The sequence below is a fragment of the Labrus bergylta genome, chromosome 7 (assembly GCF_963930695.1).
Source record: "Labrus bergylta chromosome 7, fLabBer1.1, whole genome shotgun sequence".
Lineage (NCBI taxonomy): Eukaryota > Metazoa > Chordata > Actinopteri > Labriformes > Labridae > Labrus > Labrus bergylta.
Genome location: NC_089201.1, coordinates 9,170,897 through 9,189,726, shown reverse-complemented (window position 1 = coordinate 9,189,726; position 18,830 = coordinate 9,170,897). Strand labels below are relative to the sequence as shown.

Here is an 18,830-nt window from a genome sequence, read left to right as displayed (position 1 = left end):
TAGCCATAGGTTGATACATAAGCATTTGATGGAGGAGATGACTTTTATTACAATTCAAACCAATATTTTCTGATTTCAAACGATTTAAACGTGATCTACATTTCTGAAGATTAGTGATGTTTGGAGATCATTTCTGAGGTTTTGTTAAAACACAATTCCACCAGAAGTTCCCTAGAAATGGTTTGTGGAATACTCTTTGACAGTCATTCCTCATCCAGATTAAATTAATCCAGACTAGTTTTGTCCCTGTGAAAAGAAGACATTTCACAGGAGTTTACATTTGATGTGAGCAGTTCTCTGTGGCTGAGAAGGATTGAATGGTGGCTGTAGTTAAAGAGCGCTGATGTCCTTACTGCTGCAGTCATGAAGAACTGGGATAAGGTCAGTGATTTATTTGTATTTTTTAACAAAGGTAATGAAAGCAGAGAAGAAAGTATGGAGTGTTTTTTTTGGGGGGGGGGTGACATTTTAAGTTTTATTTAACTGAAGTCTCAAAAAATACAGCGAGAGTTACAAACAACATTCTAAATTCATATTTTGTACTTTCTAATTCACTACAACATTTTACTTTGGATCTAAAGTACCAATGACTTCTTTCTATATGAAGGACTGCTAAGAGTATAACTGGAGTTGATGTACACATTGCTACTTATGCTCTAAATGCAACGGTTTCATTTGAATGTATCAATCTAAGAAAACATGCACAGCACTTTAAGATTTACCCCCACGACAAAATTTACTTGGTGCTGGTTTAGCTTTTAACTGAGATCTGAAGTGCTTTTTATTTATGTTTACCCGTATGATAATTTTAACCAAATACTGTTTTAAGAGAGAGTGTTTGAAAAATAAAAAAGCTTGAGTGGTTGGTAGTAACCGAACAAGAGAAATAATAAGTCTGTTGTGAACCAGGTGTACTGTGGCTCTGGATTCTCTGACATGTGGAGTGGTGTTGTCTGGGAAAAAGCAGGTATGTGACACCTGACCAGCACTACACAGTAAGACACTCAACTGTATTCAAGTACACTGTACAACATAATTAATACCCCTGCCAGATTTTTTCACAGTCTGAAATACTGAAGTTAAAGCCAAATTCTAAAATGTTAGATTATGAAGTGTCCCGTATTAGTGTAACACTCACTCTAAGGTGCTTGAAAATTCACCTTACAGAGACATTTGTTACCTTGTAAAAATGGTCATAATTCTGAATACTTTTTGGTAACGACTGATAAAAACAATATGCACTTGATTGGCCTTAAAAAAAAGAATTATCTTATGACATTTCACATAGATAAATACTTAGGTTTAAGGATGTATAAATGCATTTGAAAAATAAACTAAAGACTATACAAGTGAAGTAACATGGTCGTAATTCATTAATAAATACAAAGGAATACTACAATTAAAACTTTTTTTTGTCATTTTATCAAAGCCAACATTTGTTTTCATTATGTAGGAACAGTTAATACAGCAGTTAAGTTTAAATTTTTACTTTTTTATAAATCTACTGAGCTCTGGAAAGTGATCTTTAAAGGACTGGGTGAAATGATCAAACTGAAGGTTAAAACCTGCATCTTGTAGCTTTTGTTCGATTTAGTGTACTTATTTTCCTTGAGGGCAGAGGGGGAACAAATGGCAATCCTTCTCTGTTAATAAGTTATTAATTTCAGTTCGTGCAGAATGAGTTTTCTCTGTACCAAATATGGTTATTATTAAACAAAAAATGAACTTGCACTGAATGTATTGACTATTAAAGTTATGAAGAATATTTTTAAAGATATGTTTAATATAATAACTCTACTTAAATATGCAAATGCGATCCAGATCCAGTGAGCCTGAAACCCCCCAGTATGTAATAAAAGCCCCTACAGCTGAGAGCTTGTTTGTAGACAGCTGAGAGCTTGACTGCCTGACAGACCGAGCTCGGGGTGAACTGCTCCTCTGTTACGTCACAACAAGTTGTGTTGACAAATCCTTCACCGTCACCGACTCTGATGGTTTCCCCATCAGCTGGCCATCTTTCATTCCTGTAGTGTTAACTACTTGTTTTGAGACATGCAGGATCGGTATAGCGAGATAGGCTTTGCCCAGCAGATACTGGGTTTGAATTTAGTGCCGAGAAAGAATGGATCACAACGAGGCAACGACACATCTCTCGGCGACTTCTCAGGTGGGCTAATGTTTTGTAGCTCGTATGCTAGGCTGGGTATCATTGTTGAAATGTCTTGCTCAAATGCTAAATGGGCTGTCACACTTGTAATAGACGTCGGATACAATACATTATTCACGTGAAAATGTGTCCCCATAATCTTTAGATAAGTTTTGGATGCCAGTATGTATACATTAGCATCCTGCAGGTACGTCTGTGAGGCTAACGCTAGCTAGCTAACTTCCTGCTTCATCTACCCGGTGTGTTTTATAGTCTGAATGTTCAATTAGTTTCACTCATGTGTAAAGGCAGAAATAGTTGGTAATGGAAACGAGGTTTAATAATATAAGATGATATTTTTATTATTGTTTGAAGGCTTATTACCGACTATTATATGTGAGTAATATTGAAGTCTGTTGTGTAAACTCAGTGTTTGATAAATCTGTCGAAGCTTGAATTCAATGTAGTAAGAAATGCCTTGTAGCTGTGTCAGTGTAAATACTACAGATTAGTGTTTGGGGTTATATAAGAAGCAGATCATATTATACAAAGCACTGCTGTTATAAAGCCTGCTCTCTGAGACAAAGTAAACACAGCTCTGATAACTTGATCACATCACATTTTACCATGACTCTCTCTATATAGAGTTCTGCTTAATGCCATGCTGTGATCAACATTCATTCTGTAGCTCTGTTCAAATATATCCGAGAAAAATATTCATTATTGACAAAAGAGACTAAAGTAGACTAAATGAAACTGCATCCTGTAACTAACATTATCTGTAGAATACACAATCTAGAAAGTATATGCTCTATATAAAACAGTAAATCTGTTTTTCCAAACAAAATCTTAAGTTCTGATTTAATTATCATACATGGAAATCAAAGTTCATAAGTGATCAAAGTATTGAGAAACTGTGTTAACATGTAATTTGTTCAGAAGAGTGCTCTGACTGACTCAGTGGCCGTCAGCACTCTTGAGAGAGTTTGCAGCGTAGCAGCAAAGCAGACAATGGTAAACACCGTAATATGTTTGTGTACATACGTATATGTCTAAAAAAGAAAGTAACGCTTGTTTGGTAGGGTTAATTTTTTAGGAAAGTAGACAGCTGAGTAAAGGTAAGGTCCAAAGTAAGGTTGATGTCAAATTTGTGTAAAAAAAACAGGTAGAAAAGAAAAGTGTTAATTTGATCTGGGATCTCGTGGTTGTATTGGCTCAAGTGGAGGACAATTCTCATTGTTTTAAGACGAAATAATACAGTTTTCCTCATGTATAGAAGCATTCTACTTCTTTTTGTATCTGCAGTAAGCTTCCACCTTTCATTAGTGGTCATACATTTGTAATTTTTTTTTTTTTTTTACAATTGTATATAATTCATAGAGGTAAGAACTACAAATAATACATTACTGAACACTTCAGTGGTCTAACTACTTTGCCCCAATGCACAGCGTGCATGAAGTGATGTGTAATGAACGTGTGTTTGAACAGAGATGTGGTACGGCGTGTTTCTGTGGGCAGCGGTCTCCTCCCTCATCTTCCACCTGCCTGCAGCTCTGCTCGCCCTCGCCACACTGCGACAGCACAAGATTGCCCGGTTCATGCCCATCGCCATCATACTAATGGGCATCGTAGGACCCGTTTGTGGGGGAGTCCTTACCAGTAAGTCTGCTGCATATTTATATGTATTGAAGGTGTTTCACAATAACAAGGCCAATCCAATAGTTATATTCATCTAAATAAATACACATTTAAATGATACAATATATAAAAAATGTGTCCTGGAATAAATATTTGTCATTTGATTGTTCAATATAAATGGTAAAATATATTATTTTAGTAAAAACTATGATGCTGGTTTAATGTCTGGAATATGAAATAAGAGCTGTTGCCTCTAAGTTTGGCACACAAAGTTATTTCATCCACCAGTGTTCATCTTAGCTAATACATATCATATGAGTGAAGGTTTAAGTAAGAGTATATTTGACTCCCACGTGATTCGCTTTTTAAATGTGATCTGCTGCTTAAAAACAGTCAGTGGTTTTGCCCATGTGTCTCCTTCTCTGTCTTTGGCTGCTGCTGCTGCTGCTGCTGAATGCTAATGTTGTCTTCCTCATCTGTTTCAGGTGCAGCCATAGCAGGTGTGTACAAAGCAGCGGGGAAGAGGATGATCTCTCTGGAGGCTCTGGTTTTTGGTGTCGGACAGTCGTTTTTTCTCCTCGTCATCTCTTTCCTCAGAGTACTTGCCACCCTTTAGCAGCACTGAGGCCAGCCTGCCTGGCCCAGATGCTGCCGACTGAGTCTGACAGCTGACACATCTTCTCCTGAACGGGACCTGAGTTTGTCATGGTAACAAGACTTGATTACTGTCAGACCCTGGGACACGTGAACCAGTCAGGCCCGAGACATGATGTCAATTCCTACTGATGGACAAAGACCATACAAGACTTCCTACAGAGTGTAAAGTGTTTTTGGTGTTAACAGCACTAAGCCTTCTGACTTTATGATGTCCACTGCAGGATAGCACAATGCTGCTTTCACATCACTACACACAGTATGAGCTGATGTTTAAATGTATCTTCTCAGCTTATTCCAACATTAAGAGAAACTCCTTAAATAATCATTTACTTTTTCTGATGTGAAGGCAGCAGGACGCTGTGCTCCCCTGTTGCCGGGGGTTACAGGTTGGCAGCAGGACGACACTAACCTTTCTCAGGGACTCTTTTTGTGTTCATGTGCGTGTTTGTCTCAGTCACTGTCCGTATGACTTCGTGCAATGATGCAGAGAGACAGAAAAACAGGAGGACGATGGTTATATGCAAGATTTTGGCTTTTCCCCTCAGAGGCCTTAATTTCTATTTTCTAACTTCCAAAGTGTTTTTGATCTTCAGGGCTGTCTCTTGCTGCTCCTTTTCTTCCTCCTTATATATTTTTTAGTCGAAATGAGTTCATGTCCAACTGCCTGTGTGTTCTGGTTGATTCAAACTTAGTTCAGAGCCACTAACACATGTTCCCTCTAAGCTTTATTAGGATACAAGTGAGGAGTGTTTTGCAGATTCAGTTTGAGTTTTTAGAGATTGTCGACTTGTTTTGTTTCAGAGGTTTGACGACGGGGCGTCAGTGTGCTCCGAGCACTGAACAACCCCTTAAATTGAAATTAAAGTTTGTTGTTAATGAATAATAGGTTGTTTTACTGCTGTGTCATTTTCTGACATTTGAATCTATTCTAATTTATTTCCAGGCCTTTTGAGCTTTTTACTCTTTATGACCAAACATGAATTTGTAGTTAATTTTTCTGCACAAGATGAGTGTTTAATGTTTGAACAACAGGGCACTCTCCTGTTGTTTTAATGGGCTCATCCAATCCCCACAGTCTTCACCGACGGCCTGTAGTTTCTTTTGGTAGTTGACAGGTACAATTGAAAACGCTTCTTATGGGATCTAGATGTAATATTTATTAATGTTTAAAACACTGGCGCTTGGGAGGGATTCAGTAATTATTTAAAATGAGCTGCAGTCAATATTAGTAGACATGTAGGACTGTGGTGTTTCTCAGCAGAGGCAGAGCTCAGTGATTTTACTTTTATTGTGAATTATTTATTTTTCATCTTTGTCTTGATGAAAGGCTGCTTCTGATTCAACACAATCATGAAGAAATCATTTTTAATGTTTTCTAAACAACCGAGTGAGATTCACTTTATGGAAGTTGCCACTCGCCATACAGTCCTCTGTGAGATGGGTAGACAGTTTGGATCATTTCAGCAGCCATCTTTAGGGATTTTCTGTTTCAACATTGTTCCTTTTTGACACATTTTGGGGTTTAGATTATCATCTTGTATACAAAAAGTTGTTTTTATATAGTTTTGGTAGATTGCTTCAGCCCGTTGCAGTGAGATGGCTTATAATGGCTGTTGTCTTTGTGGCAATTAAAAACACATCAGAACTTTTCAATTTTAAGTACTTGTTTTAACGCTGCCTGTTAAGATAGTTTTTCTTGTTTCAGAGCAAGACTTTTTTTAGTATAACTTGAAGCAGCTGTAACACCACTCTCTTTAAAGCCGACTCCTTTGACAGAAACAGTGAACTGAACATTCAGGACACAGTAGTCGCTGGTCTGGTGCTGCCTCGATCAGAACGTATTTATATTACTCAAGTATTGTGTTCAATCAGAGCCGTTTTATCTAACCGTTGTAAAGTTTGTGTGACTTTTGTGTTATTAAGGTTTAGCTTTGAGCAAACACAATATTTTTGTAAAAAATCCAGGTAGCGGTAGACCAACAACTCCAGTTTTCTGCAGGTGAAATTACAGTCCAGTTTGCGACTGCCACTTGAACCAGTCTACTGGAGAAATGTAAAACATTCAGAGTCCCTGTTAAGATGTTTTAACCCAAGATAAGTTAAGATAGGGCCATGTTTCCAATATCCCGTCTAAGGCCTATATATTTATTTTTAGTCTTTAAACACTTTTCCTGGTGTTGCACATGACATTCCATTTGATACTTTTGTTTTTCTCTATTTTAAATCTCCAACCCTGTAATATTGTCCAAACATGACACTTAAATGTCTTCTTGGCCATCTGAACTGCAGCTTTATTTTTTCTTTCGTCGGCCATTAAAAGCAGTCCCCTTGAAGCTGGAGGGACATTTTGATATATTAACCGTAGTAGGATCACAGAACACTTTCTAAAAGCTGATCTCTTCATTGTCCCTGCAAAAATATTTTTTAACCCTCAAAACCAAAGATGGCTTAAACTCTTCATGTGTATCTTACAAGCTACATGTCAGTTGTGTAACGTCGATATCAAGTGTCTCAAATTTGCGTGTAAATATGCAACAAATCAAATCGAAGCTAGAATGTGGAACTTTGGGCTTAAGGAGAAGACAATTAAATTTATAGAATGATGATCAGACACTAATGGGTTGTCTTTGATGACTGTGCATACTTTATAAAGAGTTCAGCAGCCACTTTTGTACACACACTTCAGTTCAGAGTCTTTAGCTTCTGAGCCTCCGGATGAAATCCCCCACGACACTGAACCACGACATTCAATTAAAACTAGAGCTCTGTTTGTGAATCAACCAGTCGTCTTTGTTTTAAAATCCTTGAAATGTGGAAAAGACGCTACAAATTAAAAAGGAAGTTCTCAAAGTGATTAAATGACTATCAAAAGAAGTCAAACAAATAGTTGATTACTTGTTGATGAATCACTGCAGCTCTTATTTCAGTGAAGATCGGAGTTTCCTTCTGAGGAAAGCTGGGCGTGTGGCACCACACTGTCCATGTATGTTGTGTGAGCTGGAGTTATGAAGTGGACATTAATGAAAGTATACATGTTTGTTCTCTCTAAGACTTTATGGATGCAGTTAAAAAAAAAAAAGAATCACAGCATCTCACTGAAGTGCAGTCTGACACACTTGGAAACGAATGAGCCTTGTTCGGATGAATAGTCGATGTGAGCCCTCGGCCTTGCTTTTATGCTGTAAGAGAATGTTTATTTTTTTATGGTGAAATTAGCTCTGTGTGTGCTCTCTGGTTCTGTTACAGCAGCTCTAAATGTAAACACCTTGACATTGATTTCAGTTTTAAAATGTCCAGTTTAAAGTGATTTCAGTCTTCATCAACTGGGCTGCCTCTGTGTCTCTATGGAGATATCGGCATGGTTACTCACTTCAAAGTGATCTGATTGCCATTTTCAGAATTTGTATTCCTTTGAATTGAGGGAGCCCCGACCCTGGTTAAAATACATGTTTTTTTTTTCTCATATTGCACCTTGTATAGAAAGGTCAAATGTAAAAGAAAATAGTTCAATGTAATCTATTAGAGAAAGCATGAAATATGCACACAGACTGAACTGTTTCAGGTAAAAGTCTCCAGATGAGATGGTTTGATTTACTTGGAGCTATTTAAAGCAAGAGGGTAAAAAAAAGTGAAATGTCTTGCAAAATTAAATTAAAAAAGCCAGGCTTGACTTCACTTTTAAATGAAGTTCCAGTTCACACACTACTTTCATTTAGAGGTTGTACCAAATGAAATCAGCTTCAAGAAGTTACATAGAAAACTACATTTTAAATGACCACTCTATCCTAACTGGAATAGTACATCTTGTAAATGTGACTCTCTTTCATAAACAGGATTTTTCATAATGATTCCTGTCTTACATTTGGACATTTTAATGTATTGTTCTGGTATCAGATGGATTCTCATTCATGCCTTGTGAAAATAGAGATATATGCAGAAAATAGGAACCCGCCTTCTGATTTAATGTTGTGATTTATCATTCTCTCTGGAGGACGACCACATTAACGGCAGGCTGAGTTATGTCAGAATGAAATGCTGAATCCTGAGGTGATACAGACGATCTGCTGTAACAGAACCATTTATTTCCACATGATTTGGTCCAACATTCCTGGACTGATTTGGTTCATTTTTATGGTTCAAAATGTTTAAAATTTTGATTTTAACAGAGTAAATTAAGTGCCAATGGTTAATATTTTCATGGAATAAAAAAGTTTGAACTATAATGTTGTGGTATATGTTCATGTTTTTTTGTTTTTTTTGTCGTCCTCTCCAAAAGACCAGGGGGACTCAAACAGCATTACACCCATTACCATATTCTTAAAAAACAGAATGGAAAACATATTTTAAGATATTTAAACTATCATAAAATGTTTCACTTTCTATGACGATACAATATGTAAAAGAAGTCGCCAGATAGAGAGCTGCTTAAGAGTCTATATTTTTATTACAAAAAAAGGGATTTTATAAACTGGATTAAACTAAATTTAAAAACTAATATTTTTCTGATCCTGTAAGGAGACCAACAGTCAGTATTATTTTAAGAAAACAATTGTACATTTGTATGACAGAGTTTCCCAAAGTGTAGTGTGAGGACAGGATATCTTTTAACCTTTGTCATGTATTTGACCTCTGGGTAACATTTTTGGAACTCTTTCATACGAAAAAATTAGACAGACATGAGATATGTTCAAGAAATGGTCGACAGAGTCGTAAGTAACAAAAGGCTGTTGCAGCCTTTGTATCCAGTAAACGTGTGGATGAGATTAAGACACAATACTGATAATAAAAATGTTTTTTCTATATCACACACTTAAGCATATAAATCAATTGGTGTATTCCTTTAGCTGACAGATTTTTTTGTCTGCCCAGTCCAAAATAATCTTGAGATACAAAACCCTTCTTTTCTATGAATTATAAAATGTTCTGAAAAATAAGGTCACAGTTCTGTTTTCATTGGTTAGTCTATCTAAAGTTGTGAAATATGACTGATTAAATGTTTACTGGTTTATTTTGGCATGGTCCATGCACAACACAACTGTTGAGTTAGCTGTAAAGCTAAGTTACATCTGTGGGGCCTTTTGTAGGAAGATGTAAAAAATAAAAATGACAATACAAAGAATTGAACTCAACTTTACAAGCAGTACATCACATAACAAACAGAATACCACATACAGTATGATTAAAAAAGTACAAACAATAGGTGTGCTACAGTTAAGTGCACTTTACTTAACAGAAAAAACAAAGTGTTTTAGTGAACATCCTTAAAGACATACCTGGACGGTTATCACCAATGTAAGCCAACTGAGTCCAATCTCTGTCAAGAAAATCTGAACAGTTTATCCTGAAGTCAGAAGACAAAGAGTGATAAGCGGAGGTAACCGGGAAGGTAAAACCATACAGTTGGTAAACATACAGCTGAAAAGCTGTAGCCTTTTTTCTATTGCAATTCTGCAGCAGTGGGGTAAAGAAGCCCTGTCGTCAAAGCGCCTTTATACTTTTACATTGAATGTGCAACATCATAATAATGGTGTCCCAGAGTGTGATTCACATTCAAACAAACAACAATCTGTTCTGCCCTGCTGGCTCCATCGTTTTATATTGATATGAATGTAACCCTCTGTCTCTGTTTCTACCCCTGATGCCAGGTCAGTGGACTCATCCCACTATTACCCCTCCTCAGGCACAGATAACTTTTGGAGGTATTTATTGTGGATCCACAACAAGTATCAGACTCTAAATGATCTTAGTGACTGAATTTTACCCCACAAAAAAATTCCATGCTTGTTTGGAGGAACTTTCTAGAACATTTCTGATCGATGAAGTACTCACAGCAACAGCCTACAACAGCCCCGTCACCTGACTCTCTCTAATCTTCATGATTGAGCGTAGGCTGGAGGAACCTTTAATCTCCTGAATACTAGCCCCTGTGATAAAGGTCCAGGGTTATTTTGGTGGTAAAAAGCTTTACAAATGTGAAACAAAATGACAAGAACGGATGAAAAATATCCATTTTCTTTGTCCATGTACCTGAAATGTTTGTGGGTTTATCTATGTATGTATCTTACTGTCAATGAGGATTTGTGTAATATGTTCAGCTACACACTGCCTGAGTCACCAACACACCACAGTATGAGAAATGACAGAGCCAGGAGAGCAGTCCCCAGAAGGTCTCCAAGAGCTGTTAGGTAAGGTATGGAGTAACTGTCTGGGTCTTTACCCCTGCGCCACAAACTGTGGACCATGCAGTCGGCTGAACACAGCAGGGAGGAGACCTGGGAGACACAAACAGGAGTGATACTGTTTAACTGAGAGGAAGTATGCAGAGAAAAATAAACACACATGGGACTCACCTGAATCAGAGAAGCAGACAGGAAGGTGACAGTGAAGAGCGGACTGGGCAGAGTGTGACCTCCTTTTATCAGGTGGATGGTGTGTATGAAGACCAGCTGACCAGGTATGACCAAAAGAAGCAGAACCTGAGCGGATCGGTGGTTTGCTCCTGCCGTGACAGAGATTAACAGATCATCAAATGCTAGTTTGTGTGTGGTGCGGAGGGTAAACATGCAGCCTTTATTCCAATGTTTTGATTCGTTGATCTTCACCTGTTCCGAAGAAAGTTCGACATGGGTTGTAGCAACCCTGACGTTCTTCGGGAACCTCTCTAGGAGGGTAATTCAAATGCAAACTTGTGGAAATACGACTGGACTGTATGGAGACCAGGTTTCCACCTATACCTGAAGATGAAGGGAAAGATGAGAGAAGGTTCATAGTCATATTTTGCATTATATGTGTTCAATAATATAGCCTACAACAATGCTAATTTTTTTGATAACAGGAGAGGTTTTATGTCCTGATAATATCAAAATATCTTGTTAGAAATATTATAAGAGCAATCACACTGTTACGATGGGGTCTTATTTATGGGCTTTTATTTAATATGCTGCTGTAACTTTAAAGTAAAAGGCAGACTTTTATTTTCTTCGTCAGACACATTTTTGAGTTCAGCTAAGTATTTTAATGTCCAAGCTTATCTTGCGTGTTTAACCTTTAAAAAGTGTCCTATAAATACAATGTCAAAAGAGGAAAACTTGCCATTGATGACGGGAGCATAAACTATAATTCCTGCCAGGTTTGGATCAGACACAGTCTTGTCCAGAATAAGGCCTCCAACACTGAAAGAAGAAAACCCAGAGTATGTTTTTCAAAGTGACACATATTCAGAAAACAAACAGTGACATGACGTTTACCAGAACAAACTGACCAGCTCTAGTGTCAAACCTTTTCTTTCTATCCCTACAACCCCATGTTAAAAAAGTTTGGACATTTGATACCAGAAACACGTTTCAGAAGGGTTGAGACAGGTTCATGTTTCCCACTCTGTTGTGTCTCTTTTTATTTTTACAACACTTGAGGAGTTTTAGGAACTGAGGAAAGAAAGCGCTGTCATTTGGAAATTTGAATGTTTTACTGTTCTTGCTTAATGCAGGACTTCAGTTCAACAGTTCAGGATCTCCTTTGTCTTATTTTATGCTTCATAAACCTGCAAACATTTTCAATGAGCTACAAGTTGGAACCTCAGCCGGGTCAGTTTTTCACCTAAATTCTTTGATCAGAGAGCATGCTGTTGTAATACGTGCAAAATGTGGTTGGCATTGTCTTTCTGAAAGTAGTATAGCCTTCCCTGAGTAGAAGTTGTCTATTTGGCAACATATGTTGCTCCAAAGCCTGAGTGGTCCAGCATAAGTGATGCCCTCACGTATACCATCACAGATACTGGCATTTGAATTGAGCGCTGATAACAAGCCAGATGGACAGTTTTCCATTTCACCTCAGTCCATTTGAAATCAGCTCAGACCAGAGAAGGCGGCAGTATTTCTTGATCTGGTTTATATACAGTTTCCTCTTCGCATGGTAGAGTTCAGCCACCAACTGTGCTCACAGACAATGCTTAAGTTAGTTAGTGTTAGAGTTCCTGAGCAGTGATGTCCACTACGGTATCGTGTCTGTTTTAAATGCAGGAAAGGAACTGAAGATAACAGCCACCCAATACTGTTTTTCTGCCTGTCCCTGGTGTACACAGATTTCTTCAGATTCTCTGAATCTTTTAATGATATTGTGTACTGTAGATCATACAATCCACAGATTCTTGGCACTTTATGTTTAGAAACATTGCTCTATAAGTGTTGCATTATTTGCCAGCACAGTCTTGGACAGATTGGTGAACACCTCCTCTCTATCAGATTCTTTTTATTTACATTTTACACAACGTTCCAACTTTTCTGAATGTGGGGTTGTATATAATTCATATTTTCCACATTTACTAACATATTTCACCAGCTAATTAACATTTCAATTGATCTCGTATTTTACATTTATCTGACTTGTTTGCTTCATAATGTCTTCTGATACAGCTGTTTATGAAAGTGGAGGTGAGTACCTGCTGATGATCATGGCTGTGATAATGGGTTCCCAGCCAGTGCGGAGCAGGATGAGACTGGCTGAATGTTTGGAGGCGATCATCACCCAAAGAGGAATCAGGCACAATAACAGCAGATCCACCAGGTACAACACATATGGATAAATGTCTGTCAAGAGAAAACATCACGGTTAATCCAATTTATTTAACCAGGAACCTGTCTAAATCAATGTCATGTTGCTGGTCCTCATGGTTGTGTGAGTTCTAGGGTTTGATGTACCATCCCAGGACAAACAGGGAAATTCTCACTTTCCTTCCAGACCAACTTGTCATACTCATATCTGCTCACCTATGAAGGAGAAGAACCACTGACTGAAGCAGGCCAGCAGAGCCAGAGTGATGAGGTCCCCAAAGCTGGCTGCCATAGGTGTGGCTACGTTGTCGGGGTTAATCCCAATGCGCTTGGAACCAATAATTACCCCCACCATGATAATGCCTGGAGAGGGTAAAAAAGAAGTGTTAAGCACTTGTGTTTGTGTATGTTTGGAAATAACAGGTAAACTTTTGAATTGATAAACTTTCTTTTTGACCTAAATAGATTGAATTAACCTCAACTTTTTCTTTGAGTATAATTTCTTCTTGTTAAAGTAGCCTAGAAGCACCTGCTGCACATGCAGGCTTAAATGTCTTAATATATCTCCGGCTCTGTGGCACTTTTGTTAACAGTCTATGCCAAATTTGGGGCACAGATGGCTTAGCGGTTAGGCCGTGCCCCATGTACGAGGCTATAGTTCATCAAGCGGGCTGTCCTGGCTCAAGTCCAGCCTGTAGCTCCTTTCCCGCATGTCATTCCCCCTCACTCTCCCTCTATCCACTGTCCGATCAAATTCCGTAACAAGTGCAGTTTGTTTCCAGATATTTGTGAATCTGCTAGAGAAATAATAAAAAAAATGTTTAACCTTCAAAGGGAAGCTGGGCTGAATGAAGATGAGGACAGACAAATGAGAATGAGCCTTGAATAAATGATGTATGCAAACTTAAAGGAACAGAACATGGGATGATTTTCATCTGTGAGGTTGCAGTCTAAACCTTATGGAAACATTTTCTCCTCAACTCATCCGTCAAAGCATGCAGTACAACTGTGGTAGATGTGAAATTTTCTATTATCAGTATTTGGCTTATCCATTCTTGGCTACTGTAGAAATATGTCACTGAAACATGATGGACCTGATAGGGGAGAATGTATTTTCTATTTAACGGAATTTTCTATTTAATTTAAAAGTTTTGAATAGATGCAATGGTGATGTTTGTGCGGTGAACTTGTCTCGTCTTTTTAAAACATTTAGGCAAGGACTTTGGTTGAAGGTAACGCAGGTTGTGTTACCTTGTAGCAGTGAGGCCATGAAGGCAGTAGAAACACTGGTTGAACACAGCAGCATGACGTGATTCAAGGACATCTTCCCTTCTGCCATCCAACCCAACAATGTGGCCATTAGAGAGGCTAACAGACCCAGCACGGTGGCCTGTAACTGGAGTAGTATAGATAGAGTAATGAGTGTTAGATTTAAAAAAAAATTAATACAAAAATACAATAAATACAATCACACAGTTACTGACACAGATTGTGTTAATTGAAAGTTGAAATGCTCCTTTTAAGAAGATAATGTACCTGCTTGAGCGCCAGGTTCCCAACAATCAGCATCCACTTTTCTCTGGCACTGCCCAGTTTTCCTGAATTCACCTGATGACATGGGATACATTTTTATACATTAATAATCAGACTTTTTAACATCAACGTTTGCATGACACGAGGTAAACTCAATAGGATAATGATAATGCGGACCAAATATGGAAGTTGGTCTGGTAGTTAGGTGCCAGATCACCTCCTGAGCACTGCCGAGGTGTCCCTGAACCACCGAACCATCAGTGACCGCTGTGGGCTGCTCTGTCACTCTGGCTTCTCTCCATTAGTGCATGTCCATATGATCCTGTTTCTGCATGTGTGTGTATATTTCAGCCTATGTGTGTGTTCATGACTTACAGAGTGTAAAAACTGAAATTTCCCCTTGCAGGGATCAATAAAGTTAATCTTAATCTTTGCTAATGTATTAAACAAAACAGAAAGCATTAATAATTGACCTTTCTGTACTCCTATTAATTGCAACCAAACAAGTAAATCTAAATCTTAATAGAAACACTTGATTACTGGATTAAGACTGCATCATAGCCTGACAAAAATATCATCTACTTAGTGCATATATTGCATAATATTTCAAACTGGATAAACTTACGATAATTTCAAGTGAAAATTGAACCATGAAGTTATTCATTGATTTAATGGACTGAGAAGTTAAGATAAGGTTGGTGTTTTCTTATATCTCATCAAAATATATACCTGTGATTCAAATTCAACTGCTTACTCTTGTGTACTTTAAACTCTTGATTACATATTGGGAAACTGTGTGGATTGTGAATCCTCAAAATAAACTACCATTGTTTGTTTGGAATGCATAAAAAAACATGTAATTATTAATAGCTTTTGAGCAACAGTAGAAGGCATTTTCATAAATGCTCATCATGAAAAGTATAAAATCATTATATTCTCTCATTTTGTAAAAATGAAAATGATTTCAGAATATCTGAATTATTGGACTTTTTTTTCTATTTTTTCATTAGTGTGTCTGCAGGATATTTGCAGGTTCCTCTGCTGCTGCGGTGTTCACAGGTCTGTGAGGAGTTTCACACGAGGACAGAGGACTGTGATGTAAGATGGCAAAAATACAATTCTAAGAAAGAGGTTGTAGTTACCCTGTTAATAAGTTTTGTGTTATTCACTCTCATCCCACTTCAACTCTACTACTCCCATCAATGATTTTATGTTTATCGTGTTAGGGTCACCGTCTGTGTCTGTGTGTGTGTGTGTGTGTGTGTGTGTGTGTGTGTGTGTGTGTGTGTGTGTGTGTGTGTGTGTGTGTGTGTGTGTGTGTGTGTGTGTGTGTGTGTGTGTGTGTGTGTGTGTGTGTGTGTGTGTGTGTGTGTGTGTGTGTGTGTGTGATTATAACACACTCACAGCAGTAGAGAGTCTTGAGGCCAAAGTCATTTCCAGGTTCCCCTTCATGCCTAACACAGCAGGGACCAGTATGAAGAGCTCTGTGACTTCCTGGAAGACGTCCCAGTTCTGATGCAAATAAAACCAAAAACAGAACCAAAGACAGTCATTGATTTCATTTAGAGGATTTACCACAGTCAACATTAACACCACAAAAACACAATATTTTAACTTTATTTCAGCCAAGGTGATAAAGTTAAAAAACCAACTCTGACATTTAGAATTTGTTTGTATTTATTTGTTTCTGCCCTTAAAGACCCAATCCTGCTCCAACAAAATGCCAGTTCTCCTCTCCCTTTTCCAACATGACATCCCAAAATTATTTTCTTTTGCTGTCTTGTGTTGCACTTTGAATTGCTATATTAAAAAAACTTGCCTTGCTTTTTTGTCTTTTCCTCAATTTGATCTCATCCCTCGCTCTCTCTCTCTTATTTTACCTTCCGTTTCTTTCTAACTTATTCAACTGTCTCTGTCTTAATTTACTTCAAGTCAAACAAGAATGTTTTTTTTTTAATCATACAGTCTCCTTTCAGTTTGGAAAGACAAAAAGCTGTAAAAACAGCTCTACACTTCATTTTTGTCCTGCTCGGCTTTCCTTTGTTTTCTCACCTGAACAACTTCCAGCAGCATCCCTGCAGAGACCGTCCCCAGGCCTGACAGCAGAAACGGCACTAGGATCTGAAGCACCATGGAGCAGACCGTCTCTGCAGGTGCACTGGAGCCACATGCATCATTTGACCTTGTAGGTGCACTGAGCCTCGACTTGCCGTAGAGTTTATCAGGCAGCAGATAATCCGTCTCTGTGTACACTTGGGGCTCCAAGTGGGGACTTGCTCCTACTGGTGAAATATTCCCATTAGAGCTGAGATGTTGTGGAGCTCCAGAGTGGTGATACAAGGACTGATTGGATCCATACTGATGTCTGGTGTCTCTACCGGATCTACTCGGGGGTAGAGACTCCTCTTGTGAGCCTGGGACCATCATAGTTCAACGTTTGGATTTGGCAGGATATGTTTCCTGCTGCTCTGATTCTTGAGAAACAGCGGCACCTACATCAGTCAGATATTCAAGACACAACATAGTGGTTATAACACTAGATGTAATAGTCAAAAGCTCAAAATTTGCTTGAGAAGTCTTTGTCCAAGAAAACAAGTACTGTGATGTTATGTGTCTATGCCTTTTTACTCCCTTGAGAAATCTGCTGTGTGTGTTTGGTATGTAGAGAGCCTGGCTGTACGGCTGTTTCAGAGTCATCTGATGCCTCAGATTGCTGCATTATCATTCTTCATGCCTGATTCCCATCAGCAACACTGAGGCTGTGTTGTCTGAGATAAACAATGACCTTTATTTAAGATTCCTGAGAGATGATCAGGTACTGCACTGAGGTCATTGAGCTGCAAGTGAGGTTCTCAACAAAATGTATAAAAAATACCAAACTGTTGTTAGTGGTAAACGTTCAATAATGAACCTTAAAAACAGTAAGTTTAGAGTTTATATATGTTAAGTCAAAACAGTGGCTGTCTTGGCAGTTGAGAAACCAAACTTTTCATGAAAGTATGCTTTGTTTCTTTGTTTACAATATTCATAGTTATGTTGATTAAGTGTTGTATAATCCTCACACTCTCCAAACTGCCTGAGAAGTGAAAGGACCACGTTGTTTTGACATAAGTCACTGAAAGCTAAAAGTGTAAATCACTCTATTATTACCCTGTACTGCTGTGGGGTGCATAAGAGTAACCATAGGAAAGTAAGATTACTATATACAGAAAAATGTCCCTCTGCAAAATAAGAAGTTTAAATAGTTTGCAATGCTCAGTTGTTGTTGTGTTTATGTCTCTCCAGCATCTCTTCTAAAGCTATCAACATCAACATCATTATGTGTATAGATTTGCAAATAGATACATTTATTGATTAATAGTAAATGTATTATTTAGAGCTAGATTTCTAAGTCTAATTAAAGCTTGAAAACAGAAAAGAGCCTTACCCTTAAAAGGAAACCATAGAAGAAACGTTGCTGTGTATCCTCACACTCCACTGCTAGTCGTGACTCGTCCTCGAGGCTTCTGCCGTCCTCTGAATGGTGTGCTAAGTATCCAGTGTGACATTACCTAACCCCCCCCCCCACACACACACACACACAAAGAGTAACTATTTGTAGGCTTGAGAGAATAAATAAGTTTATGCTTTAAGACAGTTGTGATGGACCTCGTGTTTTTCCAGAGAGAAGGACCACAGTAAGGCTTCGTCTCTGGACTTCGATCTAATTGTGGTTAAAGCTAAAAGACCTGACGACTTGAGGAGCCGGGTTGAGTTGTAGACTGTGTGCAGGTCCGATATGTACTCAGGAGCTGACCACTGAGAGCTTTATGGACGAGTTAAACTGATTTTGGAAGTGTTCTGAGTGATATGTTAAAATTTTCTTTTACATAACAGGACTGTGGCTGCATAAATTGAAGGTGTCTACAGATTGTTTGGATAATCCTATACAGCTTGTGTTACAGTTTTTGGTCCTGGTATAGAGTCCAGCCTCCTGCCCATAGATAGAGGGGTCAGCTGCAGTTTGTCTTTGTCAGCGACTCAGGGCACCAGATTTCCATGTTGGTGTGTAGGATGGACTCAATTATGACATCACCATCAGTAGCTTCCTTTACATGGAGCCTCAGATTCCTTATTAAAAGTTGAAACTGAATGAAAATCCTCCATATTAACACTTTACCTAATCAGAATAGACAGGTCAAATTGTATTCATGTCAATTTAAAAAAGAAATCTGTGCTTTGGAAAGGCCTGTTCACTGGTGTGGAAACATGTTAGCTGAAGCCCATCCAGACTGTCATACACTGAATGCATGTTGGCAAAAATTACA

General features: G+C 38.2%; 2 protein-coding genes across 2 annotated transcripts; one reads left to right on the top strand and one right to left on the bottom strand.

The window, feature by feature from the left end:
* Positions 1 to 1,941: 1,941 nt before the first annotated feature.
* tmem170a (transmembrane protein 170A) lies at positions 1,942 to 8,664 on the top strand. Its single transcript, XM_020642540.3, has 3 exons — positions 1,942 to 2,167; positions 3,635 to 3,805; positions 4,270 to 8,664. Exons 1-3 carry the CDS (start codon positions 2,053 to 2,055, stop codon positions 4,398 to 4,400), a joined length of 417 nt encoding a protein of 138 aa, XP_020498196.1. The 5' UTR covers positions 1,942 to 2,052; the 3' UTR covers positions 4,401 to 8,664.
* Positions 8,665 to 8,863: 199 nt separating this feature from the next.
* On the bottom strand, positions 8,864 to 18,069 carry slc41a2a (solute carrier family 41 member 2a). The gene is made up of 11 exons (XM_065956635.1): positions 17,951 to 18,069; positions 16,576 to 17,015; positions 15,928 to 16,035; positions 14,527 to 14,598; positions 14,242 to 14,386; positions 13,207 to 13,353; positions 12,879 to 13,026; positions 11,534 to 11,613; positions 11,044 to 11,175; positions 10,792 to 10,940; positions 8,864 to 10,713 (listed from the first exon to the last, which is right to left on the bottom strand). Exons 2-11 carry the CDS (start codon positions 16,948 to 16,950, stop codon positions 10,537 to 10,539), a joined length of 1,533 nt encoding a protein of 510 aa, XP_065812707.1. The 5' UTR covers positions 16,951 to 17,015; positions 17,951 to 18,069; the 3' UTR covers positions 8,864 to 10,536.
* Positions 18,070 to 18,830: the final 761 nt, after the last annotated feature.

Excerpts from the sequence above, each read along its gene's own strand:
- tmem170a (XM_020642540.3), top strand. The coding sequence starts at position 2,053 with ATGCAGGATCGGTATAGCGAGATAGGCTTTGCCCAGCAGATACTGGGT. Across the intron at positions 2,168-3,634 it reads ATCTCTCGGCGACTTCTCAG|AGATGTGGTACGGCGTGTTT; the intron begins GTGGGCTAATGT and ends GTGTTTGAACAG. Across the intron at positions 3,806-4,269 it reads TTGTGGGGGAGTCCTTACCA|GTGCAGCCATAGCAGGTGTG; the intron begins GTAAGTCTGCTG and ends CATCTGTTTCAG.
- slc41a2a (XM_065956635.1), bottom strand. The coding sequence starts at position 16,950 with ATGATGGTCCCAGGCTCACAAGAGGAGTCTCTACCCCCGAGTAGATCC. Across the intron at positions 14,599-15,927 it reads CCTCAAGACTCTCTACTGCT|GTGAATTCAGGAAAACTGGG; the intron begins GTGAGTGTGTTA and ends CCATGTCATCAG. Across the intron at positions 10,941-11,043 it reads TCGAACTTTCTTCGGAACAG|GAGCAAACCACCGATCCGCT; the intron begins GTGAAGATCAAC and ends CTGTCACGGCAG.